The sequence below is a fragment of the Seriola dumerili genome, unplaced genomic scaffold (genome assembly GCF_002260705.1).
Source record: "Seriola dumerili isolate Sdu_G_001 unplaced genomic scaffold, Sdu_1.0 BDQW01000149.1, whole genome shotgun sequence".
Classification (NCBI taxonomy): Eukaryota; Metazoa; Chordata; class Actinopteri; order Carangiformes; family Carangidae; genus Seriola; species Seriola dumerili.
Window position 1 is genome coordinate 20,298,409 of NW_019174404.1, and position 23,575 is coordinate 20,321,983.

Sequence of the window (23,575 nt, forward strand, 5' to 3'; positions counted from 1 at the left end):
CCCCAAACAACCCTGACTCCAGTGACATCACTTGAGGCAACTTAGCAGACCACAAAAGGTTTATAAAGCGTTTTAACATATGCAGCAGTACCCCACCCCCCTCTATCCCGTCACCTAAACACACACTGATATGTAAAATTGGTGGAGTTTCAATCTAACACATATAGGTTGAGAAACAACCAAACTAGACAACCTTATTTTACCTCCATGTAACTCTGTGCTCTAAGCAGGACCAAAGAGGATGTGTGTAATTACATGAAAAGCCAAACCTAACGGGGATTAAAGTAAAGGCAGAGTATAGCCCCTGTGCTTCACTCTACCTTTTTCCCACTCTCCATCTGTTTATTGCCATGCCAACACAAACCTCCCTCACCGGCAGGATCAGTCTCTTTAAACCTGCCTGTATCTACCCACCTGCCCCTCTTTTCTCTCCATTTCCCCCTGAACTGCTAAGTAGCAAAGGGTGAGAAATCTGTACTCTGAGAGAAGCAAAAACATTGCTCCATCCAAGACTCTTTAAAGGTGTGATACTCCGCTCCCCCACTAATGTATCTGGTAATATGTGAAAACAGATATAAAGTTCGCTCTCTGTTAAGCCGAATCTTTGAGAGATCCGGCGGCAAAATGTTTTGAAGGATAATATTTGCATGTGGTGGTAGCGAATCGTCCAAAGGGTTATTGACACAGGAGCAAGGGGAACGGCTGCAGTCGACTCAAGTCAATATTCTTGCTGGATGAGGCTTGCAGAAACAATGTCCATGAGAGCTGTCCTGGGAAGCACTGCAATGCTCCACTGACATGAGCCCGGGACAGTGGTGCATTCTGGGCCAGCACAGCCTCAGTGACCTCCAGGAAAGCTTCATTTCCTGTCCCGCTGAAGTTATTTCATCACGGAAATGACAGTGATTGAGGGCTGTGACGTCTCGGACACAAGGCTGCCCAACACGGCCTGCTCATCTACACGGGCGTAAACATCAGTGCAGATGTGCAAATGACCCAGGAGGTCAGCAGTGCTCTTGTAAGTACCCTTAATGGCGTAGTTAAAATTAGTTCCTACAACAGTGTAAATACTTCAATATTTGGAAGCTAAACTGAAATGTGCACCAGACTGTGTAGATTTGATTTGATTACACAGCTGCCTTTAGCAGTTAATGTTTGCATATTACACTCAGATGCCCACTTGAGTTACGACTCAGCTTTATGTGAGTAAACATACACCCCCGATGTGATGCTTCAAGCTCCATTTGACAGCTGATAAACAAGGCAATAACTGCTGGCAGAGAGAATGAGATAAGCTGTAAATCCAAGTGAAAGAAAAATGTCTCCTTTTTATGGCGGTTTATAATTAATCACATTGATATTTGAAATAAGACATCTGGGCCATTAAATTAGTTTAACGATTGTAACTATTTCTGGTAAATGGTAAAAAAAAAAAAAAAAAAACAGCATCGCTCACGGCAAGAATAAATATGTGACATTTGATACAGTCCAGTTGTTCTGAAATGAAGAGTTGTGATTTAATTTGTGTTTTACCAACCTTGTTGTCAAAATGTATATATCCTACTTACCTGTAATTGTAAATATGACAATTTATTTCCCATATTCATGGCCGGAAGAATCTTGTCATACGATTTCAGACACCCCTAAAGTGGACCATACCATCTCACCCTGGAGAAAAAGTTGCCCCCCACTGATTGTTGTTGTATAATTTGCACTCTGTCTCAAAGCACAAGTCTTAGTGGATTAGTTGACTGTCGTTGTATGAGCAGATCTGTGAAATGCTGTTTTGTCTATGTTCCACTGCAGCTGCACTGGAAATGTGATAATACATAATTTTATTTGACCATGAAATAAAATTATCTTAATTTTCCTGAGTTGTCTCTTTTTTTGCCTGTGGAATACTGAGTTAAAAAACAACTGTAGAGCCATTGACCAGTCAGTTAGCTAGTGAGGAGAAATCTGCCTTAAAGATCCATATTTGACACTTTTCCAGTGTTTTATTTGAAGTGTTGATATATTTGTGGTTTTAAGAACCAAAAACCATCTCAGTGTAGTTTTTAATCTCCTCTTTCAGGTTCTCCCTGGAGCTTTAGCAACAACAGTTAGATGAGCCAATCTGATTGACTGACTGTTTTCTAAGTGATGGAAGAAAAATAGGCTATAGTTGATTTCACGTAAACACTCCAGGTGGGCCATGCTGGGGGCATAGCTGAGGATGGTAATTGTTTTGTTGTGACATCACAAAGTTACAGAAGTCCTAATGGCTGGTTTTAAGGCTCAGTGTCTGAATACAGGCTGTGTGCATTTCTCTGTGGACTGAGGCTTTGATACTTTCACAGTATTAATATAGAACCTAGACCTGATCTATAATCAAACAACACATGGACATCTACTTTTACACTATATGGGACCTTTAAGGCATCACAAACTAAAGGCTGGGTGCCTCTACAGTTTGACTTACTTCACACTTTGCATATTTGCATATTGAAGGGTTATAATGAGGTTGGGTTGAAATGAAATGCGCACTTTAAATAACTGTGTCTGTGCTCATATCACACTCCATATACAGTAAGATGCAAGAGAACACATGACCAGAACATGTCACCTTGTCATTTCAATAGCTTATAATCAGCCTGTGGGTGAAAGTGACAACAGTGGGTGGCTTGTTGACAATGTGCTGCTTTTGTGTGCTCCGCCTGGCACCCTGCGTGCCCACAATGTGTTTGGGTCCTGTGGCCCTGCAGAGCAGGCTGAGGGCACAAGGGCACCTCTTCACAACCAGACCCAGCTGCCCCTCTGAAATGCCAGGAGGAGGGAGGGAGGGAAGGAGGGAGACCAGCCGTTTCAGGCAGTCATCCAAAGGCAGACATCAATCAAAGCTCAATACGCACAGACACCATGTCTCACAGAATGTGCCCATAAAAACAGTATAGATACAGACAAAAAGGGACACAGCAGTGACACATAAAGGGGATGCTTAGGTGCGGTGCTTAGATGCAGAGATCCCAGACATTTAAGCACAAAGCCGTCTTTTTGCCTTCGCCTCTCATTTGTCACAGAGGTGTGACTTGGCAGGGCATTAAGACACTGCCCAGACTTTCCCTGAACACCCATATTCTGTGGGACACACCTGCTCCCCACATCACAGCTACAGTACTGAAAAACATCTGTGTGCTAATGAGCGATAACTCACTCTGAAAAGTATGGGTGCAAGTGCATTACTGAATAGTGTTGATTGAGTCATTACAGACACCTCTGATGAGGTAAACTAAGTACACCTGAATATAAAACAAGCAGCGAATGAGTGAGAGACAAACACAGTCAGAGTGGAAACCGTAAACTATCAACACAGCACGAAAAAGATGCACAAACATTCAAATATCTGAAACTGTACTAGTACTACTTGGTTATTGTCCATTTCCACAGACTGTCAAAATTCAACAGTTTTTTGATCATGTATAATATTTACTGTCGCTACTGAACAAGGTAGATCCACAGCTCTGCCTCATTAAATCACACACTCAGACTGCTACCATACCATTTAATTATTCAGTCCAGCTTCGTACGGACGTTTCAGCACTCCTTGCTTTCACCGGGGTTACTATCAGAAGAACTGCAGTGTGTTGATTTGCCTCTACTGGAAACTTCTTATTGTGACAGTAAACTGTCTTTTGTTCCCTGCTTTACTGCAACAGAACATGATCCTTAAAACATTTAGTCACAAATTTATAGACACTTTCAAAATCACATGGCTGGTAAGTCGGCAGGTGAGTCATTTAGCCATCAATTTAAGATCCAAACAACACCATCAGCTCAAAGGTAAATCTGAGCTGTTCGGTATTTTGTTCATAACTTAATGTAGCAAAGAACATTACAAACATTACATAACTTGCATAATTCTATACATTTTTCTATAAAGAAGACTTTTGAACCAAAAGGGACGATCAGAATGAATTAAAACAACATCCCAATATCAACAATAACAACAACATGCCACATTATGATTTTATAGATGCACATTTTAAGTGAGTGTTTAAGATCTCAACATTGTAACTGCACTGCTTTCTTTTTTTGATGGATCTTGTGATGTAGCCTCATACATTGTCTTAAAATATTAAATATATCTACACGTGCATTCATCTGTTGTGACTTTTTTCAATCTTGTATTTTAAATATTCTCTTATAATATCTATTTATCTATTTATCTATTTTACAATCTCTGTTTTTATACTGTTTTTTATTTGCATTTTATTTTTTTTTATTTCTGTTAAACACATTGAACAACCTTTGTGTATGATAATGTGCTTTACAAAAAAATCCTCACCTTCCCTTTTGCTAATGATATGGACCTGTATAAATAATTTGTCCATTTGTAACCCAGATGAAGACATACAGTAACATCAGTAACAGGCTATGAATACCTTCAACAACTTCAAATATCAACTACTTGTATAATTAGCTCAAGAAATGTTTTACTATGAATACATGAGAATGTAAATTCAAGAACGTTGAAGGGCCAGAAGCAGCAACTTCTCTAATGACTTCCTACCTTGTGTCTAGACTGTAAGCAGCTTCTCACCAACCTTCTTTCCAGTTACAGTGCTCTGGATACTCATACATTCACAGATACAAACACACATGTGGCCTAAAACACACACACAACCCAGACATGACCCAGACACTGAGGCTGTCCTGGGTTTTTGTCACTCAGCACATTAGGTCTGTCGCTTCATAGCCTCCCTTAGGAAATCTCAACACCCCCACTTTGGTCCAGACCACTGCATCACACAACTGGCACAGGCTGATGGACAGCTCCAAAGGAGCTGCTGACGGGGAATGGGAGGCTGTTTGTAATAGTGGGCTGTCCAATGTCCTTGAATGTTTCTTTGTGGTGATGAGTGAGGCCTAACAGCTGCTGATGACCATGTCAGGGGGAGAGGAACTTGGTGTAGATCTAAAAATATCATTAATTGGTGCTATTATAAGTAGGCCCCTCTGCTGCGACAAAAGACAGACCAAGAAAGTCCATCTTTCCTGTAGCATCTTACATTATTAACTAAATTTAATGTGTGGCATTACTTGAACAAGTCAAATAGTAGGAGTGCACGATGCAGAACTCTGTACAGTCTGCAGCAGAGGAAAAGGTCAGAGGGCAGGTAAACAAGGACATTCACTCACCTCATGGGCTGAGTCCGAAGTGCCGTCTTCAGATCTTCCACCACCTTGTTCCTCATTTCCATTTCCTCCTCATCAAAGGCAAACAGCGTCTGCATCTGGAGAAATTGTGAGAAATAAAGATGTAATTTAGTGGAAAAACAACTGATCGATATTCCTCAGTTATGGCTTTATATCAGGTGCCACTGGACACACAAGCTACTGGCATGAATTCTGCATTTTTTCACTTTTAATTAAGAGCTTTTCATTGTTTCTACTGGGTCAACACAAGGATGTTCATCTTGGCAGCAGCAAGACAGCAGCAGTACATACTTCCTCATCTTTACAAGTAAATGTTTCAATTAGCACATACAGTATAATCAGAGGCTCATTAGTGAGCTAATGTTTCAGGCACCACAAATCAAACAGGTCATCTGTACCCCCCCCCCCTCCAGTTTCATTTTCCTTTTGTGTGAAGCTACAGCCTACAACATGCCGAAATAAGTCATGCAGACAATTAGCTCCAATCGAGCTTTCAACAAATAAGGTAAATCATAAAAAACACTTAGGGCAGTGTTAGTGTTAATGCATTTCTACAGCACTTACAGGCTTCCATCAGCAACATCAAAGAGCTTCTGTGTTCCCATTAGTCAGGGCCACAGGGCTTCTGTTTAGCCTCTCCAGGCGTTTTTCCATGGCAGCATAGTGCCAAGTGCTAAGGTTCAAACAATGAGTGTTTCAGCAGTGGAGTAAGCCAGTCACAGTGGCTGCCCATTAATTTGCTTGAAAAATATATTTGCTTAAACGTTACCCTGTTTTCCAGCCCTTCAACCTTTAAAAAAAAGACATGCAGGTCAAAGCTGGGTGTAAATATTCCTCAGTAAGAACAAACAGCACCCACATAGCGAACTAAAGCCACCCCATGTTTGAGTACCTAACAACAGCTCTGGTCTGTCCAGTGTGTGAGAGTGTTTAATCTAGAAACAGCGCAGTCAAAACATCCATCGTGTCCAGATGGTTCAGGGAACCCTGTGCCAAGAAGTAAAGGCGCTGGCTCCAGTTTCTCTCAACGAATATGTTCATAGTCAATGGGAAGTTGGACACAACAAGTGTTGGGGAGGGTGAATGATTTGGTCGTGCTGCGAGCCAGTTCACCGTGTCAAAGAGTCTAGCCAAATGGCTCCTTCCTACATCTGCTATTTGTAAGCTCATTCTAACCTGTGGCCAACACGCACATAAGGATACTATTATAGCCGATTGGTAAACCGGCAGAAGGTACTTCCCTAAATCCTTATTATGGGAAGTGCCCCCCAGAGCCAGAGCCTGTGCCTTCAAGCTAGTCGTCAGTGCGTCGTTAACAGAGTGAGTGATGAGTGCAGTTCATCAAAACCTTAATTTGGACCATGTGCGTCACTGATGCGTCAAGTAAAAAAGAAAAAAAAAAAAAGAAAAAAAAAAAGGCATTTGTTCAAAATAAATGAAGGCAAACAACATTATTTTCATTAAAGTGGTCGTGCAGAGTCAGTCAGAGGCACAAGCTAATAAAATACTAGCTGAAACCTAGCTATCATCCTGATGTTCCCGGGTGGCTAGAAACTAACAACTGACATTGTGTTGTATGATGTGATTGGAAGTGGAATTAACAATCCTGTTGTTACATGTTCATATATTCACTAGCCTTTCATTATAAAGTGTGTAAAATCACCACAATGATACTTTTCAAAGTATTAATATAGAACCAAGACCTGCTGCATAATCAAAAAAAAAGACATGGAAATCTAACTTGATACAGTTTGGGACCCTTTGCTGCTGTGTTGGATCTCCTTTTCTGTGCATCTACAGACCGCCCCATCCAGGTGGGAGCTCTGAGGCTCGGCCCACTAGCTGGGACACAGCAGGGCTACAGTAACTCTTGTCCGAGTCACGAGGATGTTTGAGTTATCACGAACAACCTCGGGGCTCTGACAAGGTTTTATGAATGAACGTCAAGATGCTGGTTGTGCAGTAATCTCTCTGGGCGGCAAAGCGAAAATGAGCTCATCCAGCTACTCCGCTACTGTGGAAGGGGCTGTCCCTGGTGAGCTCGCCTGTGAGCCAAGACATGAAGTCATGGACAAGCAGAGCACCTCCAAATTTCAAAATGCTCTCTTGTCAAGATGCTGTCTGGAGCACTGTGCCGGAGAAAGTGGAAAGCTGCTAAAGGGGGGGGGGGGGGTGAAAAAATGACTCAGGAAGGGGAGGAAATTGGTTGGAGTTATGGTGAATAAGGGAGACCCTGCTAAAGTGGGTCTCGAACAAGAGACCACTTGTGCAAAAAGGGGAATAGAGACTGAAAAAAATATCTTTCTCAAGAAGTTATTCATCTATTATAGAGTCATAAAATCTGAATCTCCTTTATGCAAGCAAAACCAATTCTGCCAATGATGTAATATCATTTCAGTTGCTTCCAATGTGAATCAATTTGTTTTACCTTTTTTCTTCAAAGAAGTTGAGTGCAATTATTCACACTGACACTTTCTAGAGCACTGGAAAGAGTGGAAATATCTCACACTGGCACAATTTTACACTTTTTAAAACTATATACAAATGATTTGCAAAGACTCAAAAGTGTGTTTTACAGTAGATATAGTAAAAAAAAAAAAAAAAAGACCCTGACTGTGTGTCTGACATCTAATAACACAGAGGCACCGCTTCAGCCCTGGTGGATTTAAAATTCTTGTCAACTCACAAATCAGCACTTTCCCTTAAAATATTGTGTATGTCTATGTGTCTGTGTCTGTGTGTGCATGTGTGTCTGTCTGTGTGTGTGTGTGTGTGTGTGTGTGCGGGTGCTGTCTGCCCTTTAAGAAAATGTCAGAAAAAATTGTTTCTCCAGACTTCAACGCTAAGCTCAGGTACCACCACAGCGTTCAGAAGTAGCTCATTCTCGAGGCGGTAAACAAAAACAGCTGTGAAAATAACAGCCTTCCACATGGATTGTTAACACAGACGTGTTTGCCAGAAAAGCAAACAAAATGGCAATAAACAGATATTAAATGTCATTATGTTTTGGCTTTATGTTTAAGGTGGCCTGTCTAAGTTATGGTTGAAGAGTTTATCTGATCGATGGCATGGAAAGACTGAATTAAGCGCCGGTTTGCTCTGTTACTGATATGAGGGGCTCTTGCTAGAATTGCAACGCTGTCTCCACCAATAACTAGTCGCTAAATTTCATGCTCACATGTCATCCTCTAAGAGCAGTTCACGTTTTATGATCTCCAAACATTCGGGAGCCAACCTGTCAACCACATAAGGACTCAGGTTGAGAGGTCACAGTCAGTGGCCAAATGTTCAACCAAATAATACAATTTACATAATGGCAGTAACTATATAAAATGATACTGAGATCGTGGTAGAAAACAGTTGTGTAACATGTATCATGTTGTTTTTTTATTGGCAGCCATTCAGGCTAGAAATAATGAATATTGCCATCTTGGCTTTGCTCCGCGTCTTTGACAGTCATTCCCACTGACTGAACTGCTGAGCGGCTAAATAGCCTGTTTGTCATCACAGTGTGTGTGAATACTGGGGTCGCAGCAAAGGAATGTGGTCGTGCACATATAACAAGCAGTCAGCAGGGAGATGATAAAAAGCAAGCCAAGAGAGAAATCTGAGGGAGAATGACTGAGCAGTGACCTCTGACGAGTGGCAGTCAGGGAGCCTGGAGTAAGTCTAATGTACTGTTAGAGGAGAGTGAGGCTGGCGAGGAATATTCAGTGATCTGGGGACGCTCAGAGTGTGACTTACAGCGGCCATGGAGTTGATGCGGTCAATGTAGTAGTCGGGCCAGCTGGTAGCCAGCTTGTTGGGGTCCTCTTGTTCCTGTGCAGAGACACAAAGACAGACTGAATCAAACACAGTAGCATTGCAACACATCTACTGTGACTATTTTTTGTTTTAACCAGTCAGTATCAAGTAGCACATCCTTTCTGCTGACAGCACTTTCAGTTCACATGGAAGCCTTGGTTGCGGTTGCTAAGAGCAGTTAATGTCACTGTTAACTGAGCAGAGAAATATGTTGATATAAAGGTCCCATATTTTACACTTTTCAGGTGTTTTATTTGAAGTTTTGAGAAGAAGATATATATTTGTAGTTTTAGAAACAAAAAACCATCTCAGTGTAGTTTTACATCTCCTCTCTCAGGCTTCTCTAGTAACAACAGGTCAATGAGCCAATCAGAAGAGAGGAGGCTCTGAGTCTCTCTTCTGATTGGCTGACTGTTTTCTGAGTGATCCACTAAAAATATAACAGATTTCAGGTAAACACTCAGAGAAACCTGCAAGGTTGGATGGTGGGTCCAGGTAACGAGCTATGTAGTTGACATCCCATTTTGCCCACTAATCTCTGATTTGTCAATAGTTTTTTTTCTGACTGGGAGAAGCAGCCATCGATGAGCACAACACCAGACCTATTTGAATGCTGTTAGACATGGATAGCGATTCAGAGGTCTGGAACCAGTCCTTTCCTCAGAGGATGATGCCCTGACCTTTCCTGGAGAACCTACTTGGGACTTTAGTCCATGACAAGATATCTTTAAAAAAAAAAAAAAAAAAAAACTGACTGTGGGATTTACATGGAATCTGCTGTTAATATTTATGCCTCTGGTAACCCCGTGGCCTTTCCACTGAAGGCAACATCAGGCCAAAACTTCTTTTGCACCAGAAACATCTAAATGTAATGGGGCCAACTCCTGACATTTATGGTCTCCAGGTGACCATGCCTTTCCACTTCCAACACTGTCTGTTTTTCATGTTGTTCATTATATCCAACTTGTGCTCCTGGATTGTAATGAACACTTCAGCCTCTTCGGGTTGCTGTGGCTCTTTTTACTTGTGTTGTTTCAAAAGCAATTCTGCACAGGAGATACATTTACTTTACTTTATTTTCATACCACTTCACTTTTCTAACTTCATCCTTCCGCTTTCCACCTTCGCTCCACACCTCAACATCAACATGAAGACTAAATGGATCAGGCAGTCCAGTCCATAATAACTGGGTCACAGCATCTCAGACTGTTCACTTGTCTTAGCTTTTATTACATGGAGAAAGAGAGAAAAAGAAGAACTGCCTTGAGGAACAAAGTGCACTCCACAACAGTTTGCAAATAGCTCTGCCTGAGATCAATTTGTCCTGACCAATCCGAGGAAGCGTGATGCCACGAGCAACCAAGGCACGGGGGAATAAAGAGACCATGTCCCCCGTTCACATCTGGTCTTGTTTAGCTTAGAGCAGTGGTGGAGCGTTCTTGTTGTTCTTGTTACTGTGTGCATGTCAGCGAGAGGTGGAAAGTTACAGTATGCCATGATAGTTTTGTAAGGTAAGAGAGTAATTCTTTGCTAATGCTTTCAGTGTATCCTGAATCTCAATATATCTCAAAAATGTAACCCTCTAATTCAACAGGACTAGGTCGAAACCTAGAATATGGCTGGACCGCATCGTAGGCTGTTTGGATCCTGCTTAGTGTCGGCCGGTTTCAGCCCTTTATGTGTTTGCTTCTCTCCTCCCCTCTGTGCTCACATATACAGGATTTTTTTTTTTTATGTCTTGTTTTCTATAAATGTGGTGGGAACATAGGGCCATGACTGACTTTGGGGTTCAAGAGACTTTGCTTTTTCTTGGTATCTTTTATCCATCATCACAGACACTAGAGACATTCAAGATGTTCAGATCCTCTTCCTACATAAAGCTACTAAAACCTACATAAAGCTGCAGGAGCAGATAGCTTGGGTTAGCTGGATCCATCGACGGAAATGACCATGATAACAGAAACAAAACGGCAATGGCAGTACGTCTGCTTAGAATGATAATCATACTATAAAAGTTATTATATATAATGCTCCACCAACAGATTATTTATCAAACTACTGTATGTTGCAGAAGTGTATATATCAGGGCAAATTAAGCTCTCTGATAGCTTACATATCTCTCTTCAAGTACTTCATCAACTTCATTTACTATGAGGGGATCCATGCTGCACCAGAGCTCATGAAATCTCTGCCTGTTCCTTCTTATTATGGAAAATCAATATTTTATGCCGCCCAATCCCTTTATTTCTGAAGCTTTGCTTCAATATTTACGTGGTGGCATGGCACAGAAAAAAGCAAATGACCTTTTTCTGTTAATTAAGCCGGCCTGAACCAGCCTGAATTGATTGTCCCCAGACATAAAATCCTCTCATTATCTCCAGCAACCCAATGAACTTCACACATAAAAAGTGAGCTCCAGAAAGAGCAAATCCAGTGGTTTCAGAATCGTATACGCTCAAGAAGCTTCACTACAGACTGCTGGCTCGGTCAGTGTGGATTTCAGTCCTCGTAATGACCATTGTTTCTGATCTGCAGCACCCTGTGCCAGAATTTCGGCTCAAGCTAAATGGCTAAACTAAAACAAAAACAATAGACCTCACTGTACTACTCAGCTTGTGTTTTCCACTATACTGCTGACACACTCAGGACGCAATGCCAGACAGATCCTGACGCTGAGATTAACAACTTAACTGCCTCTCTCTGGCCCTTCAGCAAAATTACAGCCGCCGACACACCCTCGAAAACATGTCGAGTCCAATGCAACATTTACCCTGGCAGTTTCATGAGCTGAAGTAAAGTACTGTAATTATCGTCTTGTTTTGAGACAAATGAAAAAAATGATTGCAACATGAGGTTTGTTTTGGGGGTCCTAGTCATATCGGTCCACACACTTCCTGAATATTTGCTTTTTAGATGGAATTTCCAAGAGCTGACGTGATTGTAAGTTTGTTCTCGTGCGCTTGATCAAACCTTTCTGGGAGTTAATCACAGTTGATGACTGGTATTAAAATGTCCCGATAAGATTCAATAGAGTGGAGCCTGTTGTAAATGAAAAGTGCAAACAGTGAACTTTGGATGTGAATGGAGAGCTTGTGCTTGTCTGCATCTGTGCACATTTGAATGAAAGAGCTGAAGGTACCGAGAGCTCTTCGACTTAAAGGTCCTCTGGGTGAAAACATTCCAGTCGCGTGCTCCACTGCGACAGTTTAAGGTCAAGCCCATCATTCTATTACAGCAATTACACACTTACACCACACTGTACATTCCTCATGTCTGGTGACATTAAATATGATTTACAGTCTGGGTTGCAGCAAAGCAGGACAGGAATCCCCAACAGTGTATCAGCTATATTTCTTTAAGGTGCTCCTCTTGTTACGAACATCTGTTGAGGGGTATATTGTTTCTGTGAAGGTCCAAATACCTGACTAAAGCCAGAGTTCAAGAATATTTCTCTGTGTACTTGGCAGGCTAGTGCGTTTGCAGGGGCACCTGTTGGAGGATTGGATGAAATTACATATTTCGGCTCCCCTGCTGTCAAGTAACAAGCCTGTGTCAAAGATTTCAAACCTCCTGAAAAGTTTCACTGACAATGATAATTGAGCTCACAGGCTCTAAGAGTCCGACACACATGCAGAGTACATTTTCAAGTCACGCTTTTAAGGGGGAACAGGGGGTAAAGCCTCACTATTCCATTGGCCACAGTTAAACATTAAGCACTTTGAAGTGTCATGGGACGTTACTACTGTTTGTTTGACTGTAAAACTTTCTCTCAATTACATTTTATTTCTGAGGAGGGTAAAAAGCAATAATGCTATGCCACAAGCTGCTGTGCCGATTCCAGGTCCCTGCTCACATCCACACCAGCTTAACCCAAACCCTCCTTCAAGTGCAGTTCAACTGCTCTGGGTCTGAATCTATACATTGGCTATTAGTACCATGTTTCCACAAGGTCTCCAGTTTCTCTGGCAATTGGAGTTTCTCGTCAGGCTTCAAACACTCCAATGTTCCCATGTGCTCAAGGAGGCCCGGGGGGACCCTGGCTGTGATGTGGGGACTCTCAGAAGCCGTCCAACACATGACAGCACTGGCAGCAGCACAATACTGGATGAAATACCCTATATTCAAAGACCACTTTGTGAACAAAGGAGAGAACTGCAAATGGCTGTATATTCCCAGTTAGAGGAATTTGTATTTGGCAAGAAATAACATTATGCAGAAGAAGAACTGCATATAGTGCAGCCAGTGCTTAAAGGAGCTGTTTCTAAGTTTTCTCTGCCGCCAAATGCGGTTTCTTGCCGGGAGTGGGTGTTGGTGATTGCCACTTGACAGCCATCGTATATAATACAAGAGGTTTAAACACATCCTCTGAGCAGTGCTATGTCTTCAGCTGGAGGCTACAGTGAGTCACTATCGGAAAGTGACAAGACAGGCCGTGGCTAGCTGGTTAGCGTGCTAATTTCAAAAGATGTGACAGTTAACAATGGTGCTGCTTCCCATCGCTGACCAGCTGTTGCTGAGTAAAGGAATAATGTTTGTTGCTCAACTCACAATGTTTCCACTAGGTTGGTAAGTAAACAGCTGTTAATGCTAACACTAGTTATGTAGCAATAGCAAAACTTACAAATAGCCCTTTTAAATATGACATAGCTGTTCATTTGCAGATCAAAATTAAGACTCCTCCTCTTCTTAGTCCCTATTATATATAATGCAGAGAGTTGAAATTAAAAATAAATTTACCGATATGTCGATCAACAAAAAAATAACCAGCAGCTAGCCTGAACTGACTAATTGGTTCATGTCATTTATCAAGTAAAAAGAGAGAAAAAATGCTAAACATGGTTTATTTCTTTATCAAATATCACTGAAAGCAGAATATCTTTTGTTTTGAACTGTTGGTTGAACAAAACACAGCCCTAATTCTGCAAATTATTTCAGAGGTCAACTCTTATACACAGTACTGTGCAACAGTTTTAGACACTTAAGTTTTAGACAGTAAAGTGAGGTTGCTTTCAAAAATAATGCCATGAATAGTTTTCATTTACCAGTTAACTTCATAAGAAGCGAACCTGGCAGGTGTTCCGAGCATCTTGGAGAACTTGGGAGAACGGACTGACTCAGTCACCTGGAGATCAGGATTCTGTGGGGGACCATCTGTTGCAGGATTCCTTGTTCTTCTCGTCACTGAAGATAGTTCTTTGTCACCCTGACTGTATGTTCGGTGTCATTGTTTCATTGCGCAGAATGAATTTGGGACGGATCACAAGCCTCCCTGCCTGATGCTGTTGCATGATAGATGAGAATCTGAACATCTGAAGTGATTAAAACTTTGCACAGTACTGTAAATAACTAAATATTTGAACACAGAGGCTGACTGATGGAAACTTCAATAATCTCTTTCACAACGTCAGATGTATGCAAATTAAATCATGAACCAAAAATGACTCTCCACTGACACGTGCGTGATTTATCTAGAAACCAATGTATAAATGCTGTCATTTAAGTCAATTTTTTCTCCCATATTCTCTGCTCCAGCTGTCCCCACATACAGTATATTCCCGTCTGCTCAACAAGGGAGACCGTCCGACATTCCAAAGAGCCAGTCTCTCTGCGGGGAATATTTATCTATGGAAGCCGGGATATAAAGTCTCACCTAGAGAGACAGGAAATGGACAGGATATTGAATTCTGGAAGATTATGTAATGCTTGCCATGTCTTGCAGGTAGCTAACATTACACACATTTTAGCACATGCTCGGGCAGAAAACCGTCGCCGGGGGTCACATTAGTTTAAGTGATGGGGATAAAGCACATGTGGCTAATAACTGAAGACATATGCTTCTGCCACTTTAGGAGAGGGCAATGTAGGGGGGTACACATAGTACTTGTGTTAAGACATGCCAATCCACAGGCAGCATCTGAGATGAAAATAACGTGTGGTTGAATGATCTCGAGCAGTGAAACGGAAACAGAAAATCCTCTTTTTAGGGAAATTTTCGGATCAAGGCTATTTTTGTTTGTTTTGACACCAATAAAGGGCCATATTGTGTGATCATGGGCTGAAAACACTGTGTGTGTGTGTGTGTGTGTGTGTGTGTGTGTGTGTGTGTGTGTGTGTGTGTGGTCAGTGATGCGCTACTAATGTGAGTCAGGAGACCCTGTTTGGCTCCCAGCACTGAACGATTATCAGGAGTTATTAGATGTTACATCGAGTTCTTTACCTGGGGGCTGCAAGACTCATGTTTGCAAAAACATGTACGTACACACACACACACACACACACACACATCCACCCTCACAGGACGGCAATACACTCATATATGAAGATCTGTTTCACGTCTACGCTGCACACGTATACAACTGTCATTTCATTCTCACGCTCGCCAAGAATGAAGTCCTCTGTCTGTCTTTCTCTCTCACACACACACACACACACACACAAAGAGACAGACAGACACACACACACACACACACACACACAGCAAATACCCTGTGGCTGACTGGGTGGCAGAGATCAGAAGTGCAGATACGGTTGGTTTATGTATAGTCTGAATACCTCGACAAGATTTTCTAGTTAGTCATGGTACAGAGACCAGAGTTAGACTAATTCTCTTACATCACTGCTGACTGGTTTTTTTTTTTCTCTTTCTGTGAGGATTGTTTGTTCGAGTGTTCTCCAAGCTCCCTCAACTGCACAAACTCATCTCAGACTTATAAATACTACCTGTTCATGAGGAGAGGCACGAGTGTGAGATTCGATCATTAGAATACCCCTGCCGATACCCATACCTCTAAAAGTGCCGTACACGTAAAGCTGCCTGTTCTGCTTCACGTTCAGAAAAATGTCGCACATTGGTTCTCAAAGTTCGTCACATCAAGGACCCCCAATCTGACACAACTGAGACCACAGACCCCCCATCTGATAAGATTTTAGCTTTTAGATGTTCTATTACACAAAATGTTTAAACCCATGACCAAAACAGCCATACGCTCTGTCATTGTGTTACTTATGGATGGAATTATAGTGAAAATAAGTTATTACCCTTTCTGCTAGGAACCCCCTCAAGGACCCTTTTGAGAACCACTTGTTTAGTCTGCATCATATGATGTCAGGTCAACCTGTTACCGGCCCGGTCGATTATTGGATCCGATATTAAGCATTTTACAATTATCGCATTTTTATGATCATTTTATGATTAACTGAATCGTTATTGTTCTTTTTTTTTTAACAGATTGCAGATGAAATAACTCTGGCTCTGATGCAGCCGCCTGTCCCTGGCTGTAGTCACCACTCTGCGGTCTTGAGCAATGTCCCCTCCAGCAGCACCATCTGCCCGGCTATATGTCACGAGTAATATCCCATCGATGCCGAAAGTCACTGTGTACACAGCCGACGGAGCTGTGTGTCAAAGGTGAGACAGCAGATATTGCAGAAGTTGCAATAAACAACACATTCCTCTGTTGTGTGTTATAATACTGGACGGAGAGAGAATTCTCTACTACTTAAATGTATGAGCTGCTGTGACAAAATAGCCCAATAAAAATGCTAAAATGCTAAAAAAAAAAAAAAAAGTCCCTCAGTAAATTGGAAAGCCATGATGATGATATGGTGAGTAGAGCATTAAGTTTGTTAGAGATATCTTTTAATTACATCCATTTTGGTATCATATTTAACCCCAAACTCGTTCACACTAAGACACTATAATTCTTAAGTCAAAGAAATGTGTTTTCTCCATGTGAAGAAGAGCAGTACGACAGGTATGGACCACTCCTCAATTTTGTTCTCACCTAACAGAAAATTTGAGAAAGTAGGAGAACATGTGCTACTTTAAAACAAATGTGTTCGTATGACTGGATCTTGCATGACGCCCATTGAATCAGATGCTTCTGTGTAATGTGAAAGGGGAGTCTTGAAGTTATAAACTCACAGAGAATTCTTTGTTAACTCAGCAGTCAGCAGTTCTACAGGGTTTTTTTATCCTCTTTCATCTTATTGTTTTAGCACCGGAGACGTATTTCACGTATGATTCTGTCTGACTTCTCATCAACCTTGTTTCAAGCAGCAGCCATTTTCACCAACCAGGCTCTGATACTGTACACTACTTCTCCAGAAACAAACAGAAGACAGACAAAATTAGCATATAGCTGGAGAAGAAAATGTACAACTAGCAAGCTAAAGACCCGGATATTTATCTCAGAACTTCAGGGAGACCAAACCAGTGGTAAAAGCAGAGTGTCAGACATCAGGTGGCCAAAAACCAACCGCAATTGGATGATAATGTTGCTCCGTTCACAGCTAACACATTAGCCACATTAACATCGGGTTGTGTGTCTGTCTGCTTGTTTTGGAGCTCTTTTCATTTTGGGTTAGACCAACTAAACACATCTTTATGGCTCTGGTAAAAACTACTGTATGTGTCTTGAAATGTCAATATGTGAAAAGGTTGTGGGATAATTCTTTTTTTTAATCCCACAAGGAAACATTCATTTCTCCAGTTTATGTGAAAACATAACAGTGACCAGATTTGTAATACGTAGTTTTCACTCGACTGCGGTAAAAATGGACTTGGCAAAGGTTAAGCGGTTTGCAGTAAATGCGCTGGGACAGTTCGCTTTACAGGTGAACAAAGTTAGTTTGTCCCCTTGTCGCGCCCTCAGTGGCTCCCTCCAAGTGTTATCTAACCACAACAACTGGAGCAGTCGCTTGGCTGGAGGAAACAAGGGGACCAGTGTTTGTCGCTGACAGGAACGGCGGAGGGAAATTCTGCTGTCCACTGGTCCCCATTCAAATCACTGTCATGCTGTAATTCTCAGGAACACAGGGCAAGTATTGTGCGGTGTATGCATGTGTATGCGTTTTTGTCTGTGTGTTATGTCTGTATTTTCCTAAATATATGGTTGCTCATGTGTGTGCGGTTATTTGCACGTGAGGACCGTATTCATGCCTTCTTGCTAGCATATTCACACACAGACATGCAGGTTATTATCCTATATTGCATGCCAGTTGTTTTTTTTTTTGTTTTTTTTTTTCCTCATTCTCCATTACGCCGCCTTTATCCATGAATGAGGGGTTTGTTTGGTTTTTCCTCCGGCTTTCCGCTGTGCACTGTTACCCCAGTTTTGCTCTCCATTTCCTGGCCGAGACACATGGCTGTTTTTTTTTCACCTTAGTCTTAGAGGAAATGATTTCTGACTGGGAGAGATGAGGGAGGAACGACAAACTAATATATCCTACCTCTGAACCCGGCTTAGGTGCACACTGCAAACCATTTCGCTTCCAATATACCCAGGCCGCTGCCAAAATTTTGTTTCCGCTACCTTCTGCTACAGCACAAAGAGTCCTTATAAACATCTGTGGTTGCTTCAGTGAGATATTCAATAACTGATACTGGAGTATTATTGACCTTGTGTCTTTTATGTGGGTTCACATGTGCTAATGCGCATTCTGCCAACAATTCAATCCCCTTTGATACTATGCAATGTATTCAAGCACATTGCAAGTCCTACAGTTATCATAATGTATTAAAACAAAGATTATATCTCCCTCCTGTATTATTTTTACTCCTATTCCATTTCATTGTAAGCTGTTGTGGTGCTCCAGCTTCCATCCTCGCCTTGACATCCCTCTAAACACACCACAATTCCACTGCTCTTCTTTTTCCTAGTAACTCAATACTGGCCCGGATACAAGTACAAACTTTTACACATGCAGGTGCGCACACACGAGTATGCGCACACACACACACACACACACACACACACACACACACACAAAGTGGTGTGTGTTTACTCCTTTTTAGAAAGGTTGTCAGAGCATATCACATCAGCGAAGCTCAGCCTGCATGCCTTGGAAAGTGGAAGGAGGGGTCTGATCCTCGTCCTGCTTCCAGCATGAAACCCTCAGCCAACAAACAAATTAGCAAAGAGACACAAGGGAGGGTTTATGACTATTTATTCAATTTGCCATTGAGCTAGAGAGGGGGTCTGAATTCCCCTTTTTCTCCAAGCACAATGTCATTTCCTGGTGGATATTTGACCACAAAGTGAGACCAGAGTTGTTGTGGAGAGACACGCTGAAGGGTACGAAGAGAACGGGAGATATTTTGGCGAGGGGAGAGGGGTGAAAGAGAGGGCTAACCAGAATGTTCTAGTGCTCCAATGGTATGTTGACAATTCTTAAGCAGCATGAGGAAATTGCTTTCTCCGACGCGGGGAGGGAGACTTGGAAATTGGGGGCCTTGAAACGAGAGCTGTTTGCGTACTCTGTTGTTTACACGTGCACGAACAACATATTACAGCATGCAGAAAATATTGTGCAGTATGGCCTAATACGTATGTGCACATGTTTACATCGATGCAGAAATGAACAATCGGAGATGTGGGGGTTGACTGTGTGGCTGAGATGGTTCAAACCGGGGTTCTGGTAAGAGGCGGCCCTTCAATAACATTCACTGCTGACAGTTCAGCTCTAAACTGTGGGTTCAGGCAGCCAGTCAAAGAGAGGGCCAGCCAGAGACCGGAGCTGATGTACGATAAAGTTCAGAGGGGAGCAACTCACCTTCTTCTTGCTGCAGTAGATTTGCCATTTCTTCTCATCGGGCAGAGCGAACATGGCCTCCCTGTTCTTATCCGTCAGGTCCAGTTCATCCTACAATGACAAGGGAGGTTGTGTTATCGACACAGCATTCATTTTGAAACCATACATTCAATTTGCTAATTAGAATACACTGAAAAAGAAGAACAATAACTAAGCACAACATTTTTCGCAATGACTACAGATCACTGAGCGAGTCAAGTTCACACCGTGCCGTTTGATTGTCCAGCCTTCCCCCTACCTAACTGGGAACTGGTCTCCACAGGCTACAGAGCAGTGTTTTGATATTCACCCTGCTGCTCTTCTCAATTCTTCAGCTTGGTACAAGGAGCCTCCTGCACCTTTTGAAATGCATATGAACCCAGGAAATGAGTCTCTGTGTGCCAGGGAGGAAAAAGTAAAGTCTTGGAAAAGAGAGATGGATAAATCAGAGTTGAAGAGAGAGGGACGCATTGATGGAAAAAAGAGGAAGGTGTTGAATAAAGCAGAGAAAGGAAGCTATGTGGTCCTGGAAATGGATAAGCACAAAAAAATAGAGGAGAGGGCGAGATGCTATGGTGCCAGGGCTTTGTGTACAAGCTCACACTAATCTCATCATAATGGTTTTGCTACCATGACGTCAGCCAGAAGTGCTGGGGCCCCCCGGGGCCCCCCAGAGTGAAGATGGCTACCGGGTGCCAGAGGTGGGGCCCCTTAAAGCCGACCAGTAGATCCACAGGATTTGTTTTCATCCATTCAGCTGGAGGGGGTGGGCTGAGGTGGCCCGCATTCCAAGCATCCGACACTATGAAGAATGACATCATCTCTCACCCAGTCCTTTCAATGGGATAACCAGCAGCAGCTTTACACAGCGACTCCCACCCAGAGGGGGTCCACGTCACCTGCTACAATAAACGCATGCGGCTGTTTTTTGTGACTGTCACGCAGGAAATCAGCCGTCATGTGCCAGCTGAACATCGACCCTCTGACTCTCTGTACTTCAATCTTTGCAGATTTCAGCTTTGGCTCTGACCACAGTCCTTTCTCCACATCCTCCAGCTTCGAAACGCAGGCCTAGGAGCTAGCTCATCTCTGGCCTGCCGCCTGGTTGCTGTCTAAACTGCTGCTGTTTGGAAGAACTGATACTGGGAGCTACTCTGCAAATCAGTGAGAATGAGACCCCTGGATTTGAACCACATGGGACTTGAGCCCGGTAGCTGATCTCTATGCTCCTTTGTGTTCTCTCCATTTCCCCCCTGCTACTCCTAAAGCCTCTCAATTTTAGGTCTTATATAGTGGGGTGTTATGTTAGAGTGCAATATACATGAGCAATGAAATGAGGATTTAGGTGTCTGCCACATGTGCATTCTACAGTTTAAGGGAGTCGGTAAGCTAACCCTGGACATTTACTTTTTTTTTAAAGAATTTAGAAATGGATAAATGATTACATATGGCTTTAAAGGTCCCATATATTATCAAGGTAGATGTCCATGTGTTGTTTGATTATAAAACAGGTCTATGTTCTATATTAATACTGTGAAAGTACCAAAGTGAAATGCACACAGACTGTATTCAGAAACTGAGCCTTAAAACCAGCTGTCAGGAATTCTGTAACTTTGTGATGTCACAACAAAGCAGTCACCACCCTCAGCCATGCCTCAAGTCCACCTGGAGGCACCATCCAACCTTGCAGGATTTGGTTTCGCGTTTAGTGTTTACCTGAAAACTGCTATATTTTTATTGGATCACTCAGAAAACAGTCAGCCAATCAGAAGAGAGGCTCAAAGCCTCCTCTCTTCTGATTGGCTCGCTGACCTGTTACTAGAGCTCCAGAGGGAAGCCTGAGAGAGGAGATGTAAAACTACATTGAGATGGTTTTTGGTTCTTAAAACCACAAATATATTTTCTTATGGATCAACACTTCAAATAAAACACCAGTAAAGTGTAAAATATCTTTGGGGGGGGGGGGGCAGGTTGTGCTAAGGGCTAATGCATGCTGGGAGTTTAAAATGTGGACTGCATGTTTCATTTTGTTATTTTCAGGTAGGACAGGCACCAGTTTGCATTTGAATCAGAGAAAAGGGAAAAGAGAGATGAAGTCCAGGATGAGGACATCGGGTGGGTGGAGGAATGTTCCTGTCATGCCAGCCAGAGGACTTTTCACTTTCCAGTTATGCAATATCCCACCATTTTCTTCCACCATCAACCCTCCTCCACCCCCCACCTTCCAACTGTGCTCCAATACCACATCCGCATCACATGGCCTCTCCTCATGACCGTAGTAACACCCAAAATAAAAAAAAAAATAAAAAAAACCCAGTCCCTCTCTCAGTCTTCCAAAACAAAACCAAACCACTTTCCGCTTTGCTGTGTAAAACCTTCTCTTGATGTGCCCCCATCCTCCTGCACCAGCACGCTCCTGTTGGGAATTCACATAAACCAAAGCTAATATTGTTACACCTGCTGCTCGAGAGGGGGAAAAAATACATACCTAGGTCCTCTGTACCCTTCCTTTCATATTTCGTTCAGAACTGCCTTTCGAATAATGTTACAAATTAAAAAAGGGTGTCACGGCTGTGAGCTTTGACTGTCATGTCCGCCGCAGACTGACTGACCTTCTCTGTCACTCAATTTCCTGCTTATCGAGACTGGTGGGCTTCTCAAATGTGCCGAGATAATTTAAAAGATATGGTGGCAAAATGGGAGCTGGAGTGAGCACGTATTTAACGCGAGATACAACATGGTCAATTTCTGCCCTGCCTTTTCGCACAAACTTGGCCCAACTGGCTCTTTGTGCAGTTTGTGCTATATGACGATTTCCCAACTGCTCAAGCATTAGCTGTTGCTAGCTAGTAACTCAATAATCAACCATTTATTTCCCTCCAATCTCTCCTGTTTGCTCTCATCTCTGTACGTTTATTAAGTAGATTCATGCATAAGAGTGAATTTGTGCCCCCTTGAGTCTTTCCATTGACTTTATAGGAAATCCTGACTAGACGACACCAGATCTGTAATTAATGCACAAACATGAGACATCAGTCTCACTCTCAGAAGCACAGAAAATATGTGCATTTCCAAAAATGTTAAATTCTTCCTCTAAATGCCAACATTCAATTTAATTATTTAATACATTTAGCTTTGACCTGATCTCTTTAAGGTGAAAGGGAGCAAAGATAAGAAATGCATGATGTTCTGTATTCCCCCCCCCCCCCCCTTCCACCCCCACCCCAGGGATTATGATGATGAAGACATCTTGGCACATTTGCTTCTAAACATGGCTGATATGGCCACATAAATTCATTTACACGACATAACAGGAGTCAGATGACATAACATGTCTGTGGGGGATTTAAATATGTATCTACACCACATGGAAAGGGGGGAGGGGGGGGTCTCAACGAAACATGGGAGTGAAGTCAGAGCAATGTGGAAAAATTTAAATACCTCTTCAGACTGTAAATCTGCTCCAGGAGCTCACTGGCTAAGTGCATGGGGACAGGAGGTGAACCGCAGGAGCGGAAGCAGTAACAAGTCCTCTAACCTAAACAGCCTTATAGGTTGGGGTCCGAAAACTAGGAGTTCACTATATACTTGTGAGGTCCATCAGCTTTGTGGGGACCAAAATACTGGACCCCATAAGCTAAAATGGCTGTTTGAGGGTTAAGACTTGGTTTTAGGGTTAGAGCTAGGCATTCAGGGGTTAGGGGCTAGGGAATGCATTATGTCGAATACAGGTCCCCATAAGTGTAGTAAAACAAGGTTTTTGTGTGTGTGTGTGTGTGTGTGTGTGTGTGTGTGTGTGTGTGTGTGTTAGTGCAGACGCATTTGAAATAAAGAAGGAGACAATCAAATCTGACACTGAAATGTGAGGGAAACTAAATATACAGGAAGAAAGAGGGTTCAGTGAGTGAGTAGGTGTGATTGACTCGTCTCCTCTGCCAGTCATTGAATGAAGTGAACAAAAATGTTGTCACAGATTTTTCCACCTAAATGGGAAATGTGTGTG

General features: G+C 42.4%; 1 protein-coding gene across 1 annotated transcript in view; it reads right to left on the reverse strand.

Moving 5' to 3' along the window:
- The window catches only part of daam2 (dishevelled associated activator of morphogenesis 2), a 61,452-nt gene that overhangs the window by 31,519 nt on the left and 6,358 nt on the right, over positions 1 to 23,575 (reverse strand). The window contains exons 2-4 of the mRNA XM_022750102.1: positions 19,555 to 19,644; positions 8,941 to 9,015; positions 5,179 to 5,273 (exon numbers count right to left, since the gene is read on the reverse strand). Of these exons, the coding sequence (XP_022605823.1) occupies positions 5,179 to 5,273; positions 8,941 to 9,015; positions 19,555 to 19,644 (260 nt within the window). The remainder of the gene's footprint in view (positions 1 to 5,178; positions 5,274 to 8,940; positions 9,016 to 19,554; positions 19,645 to 23,575) is intronic.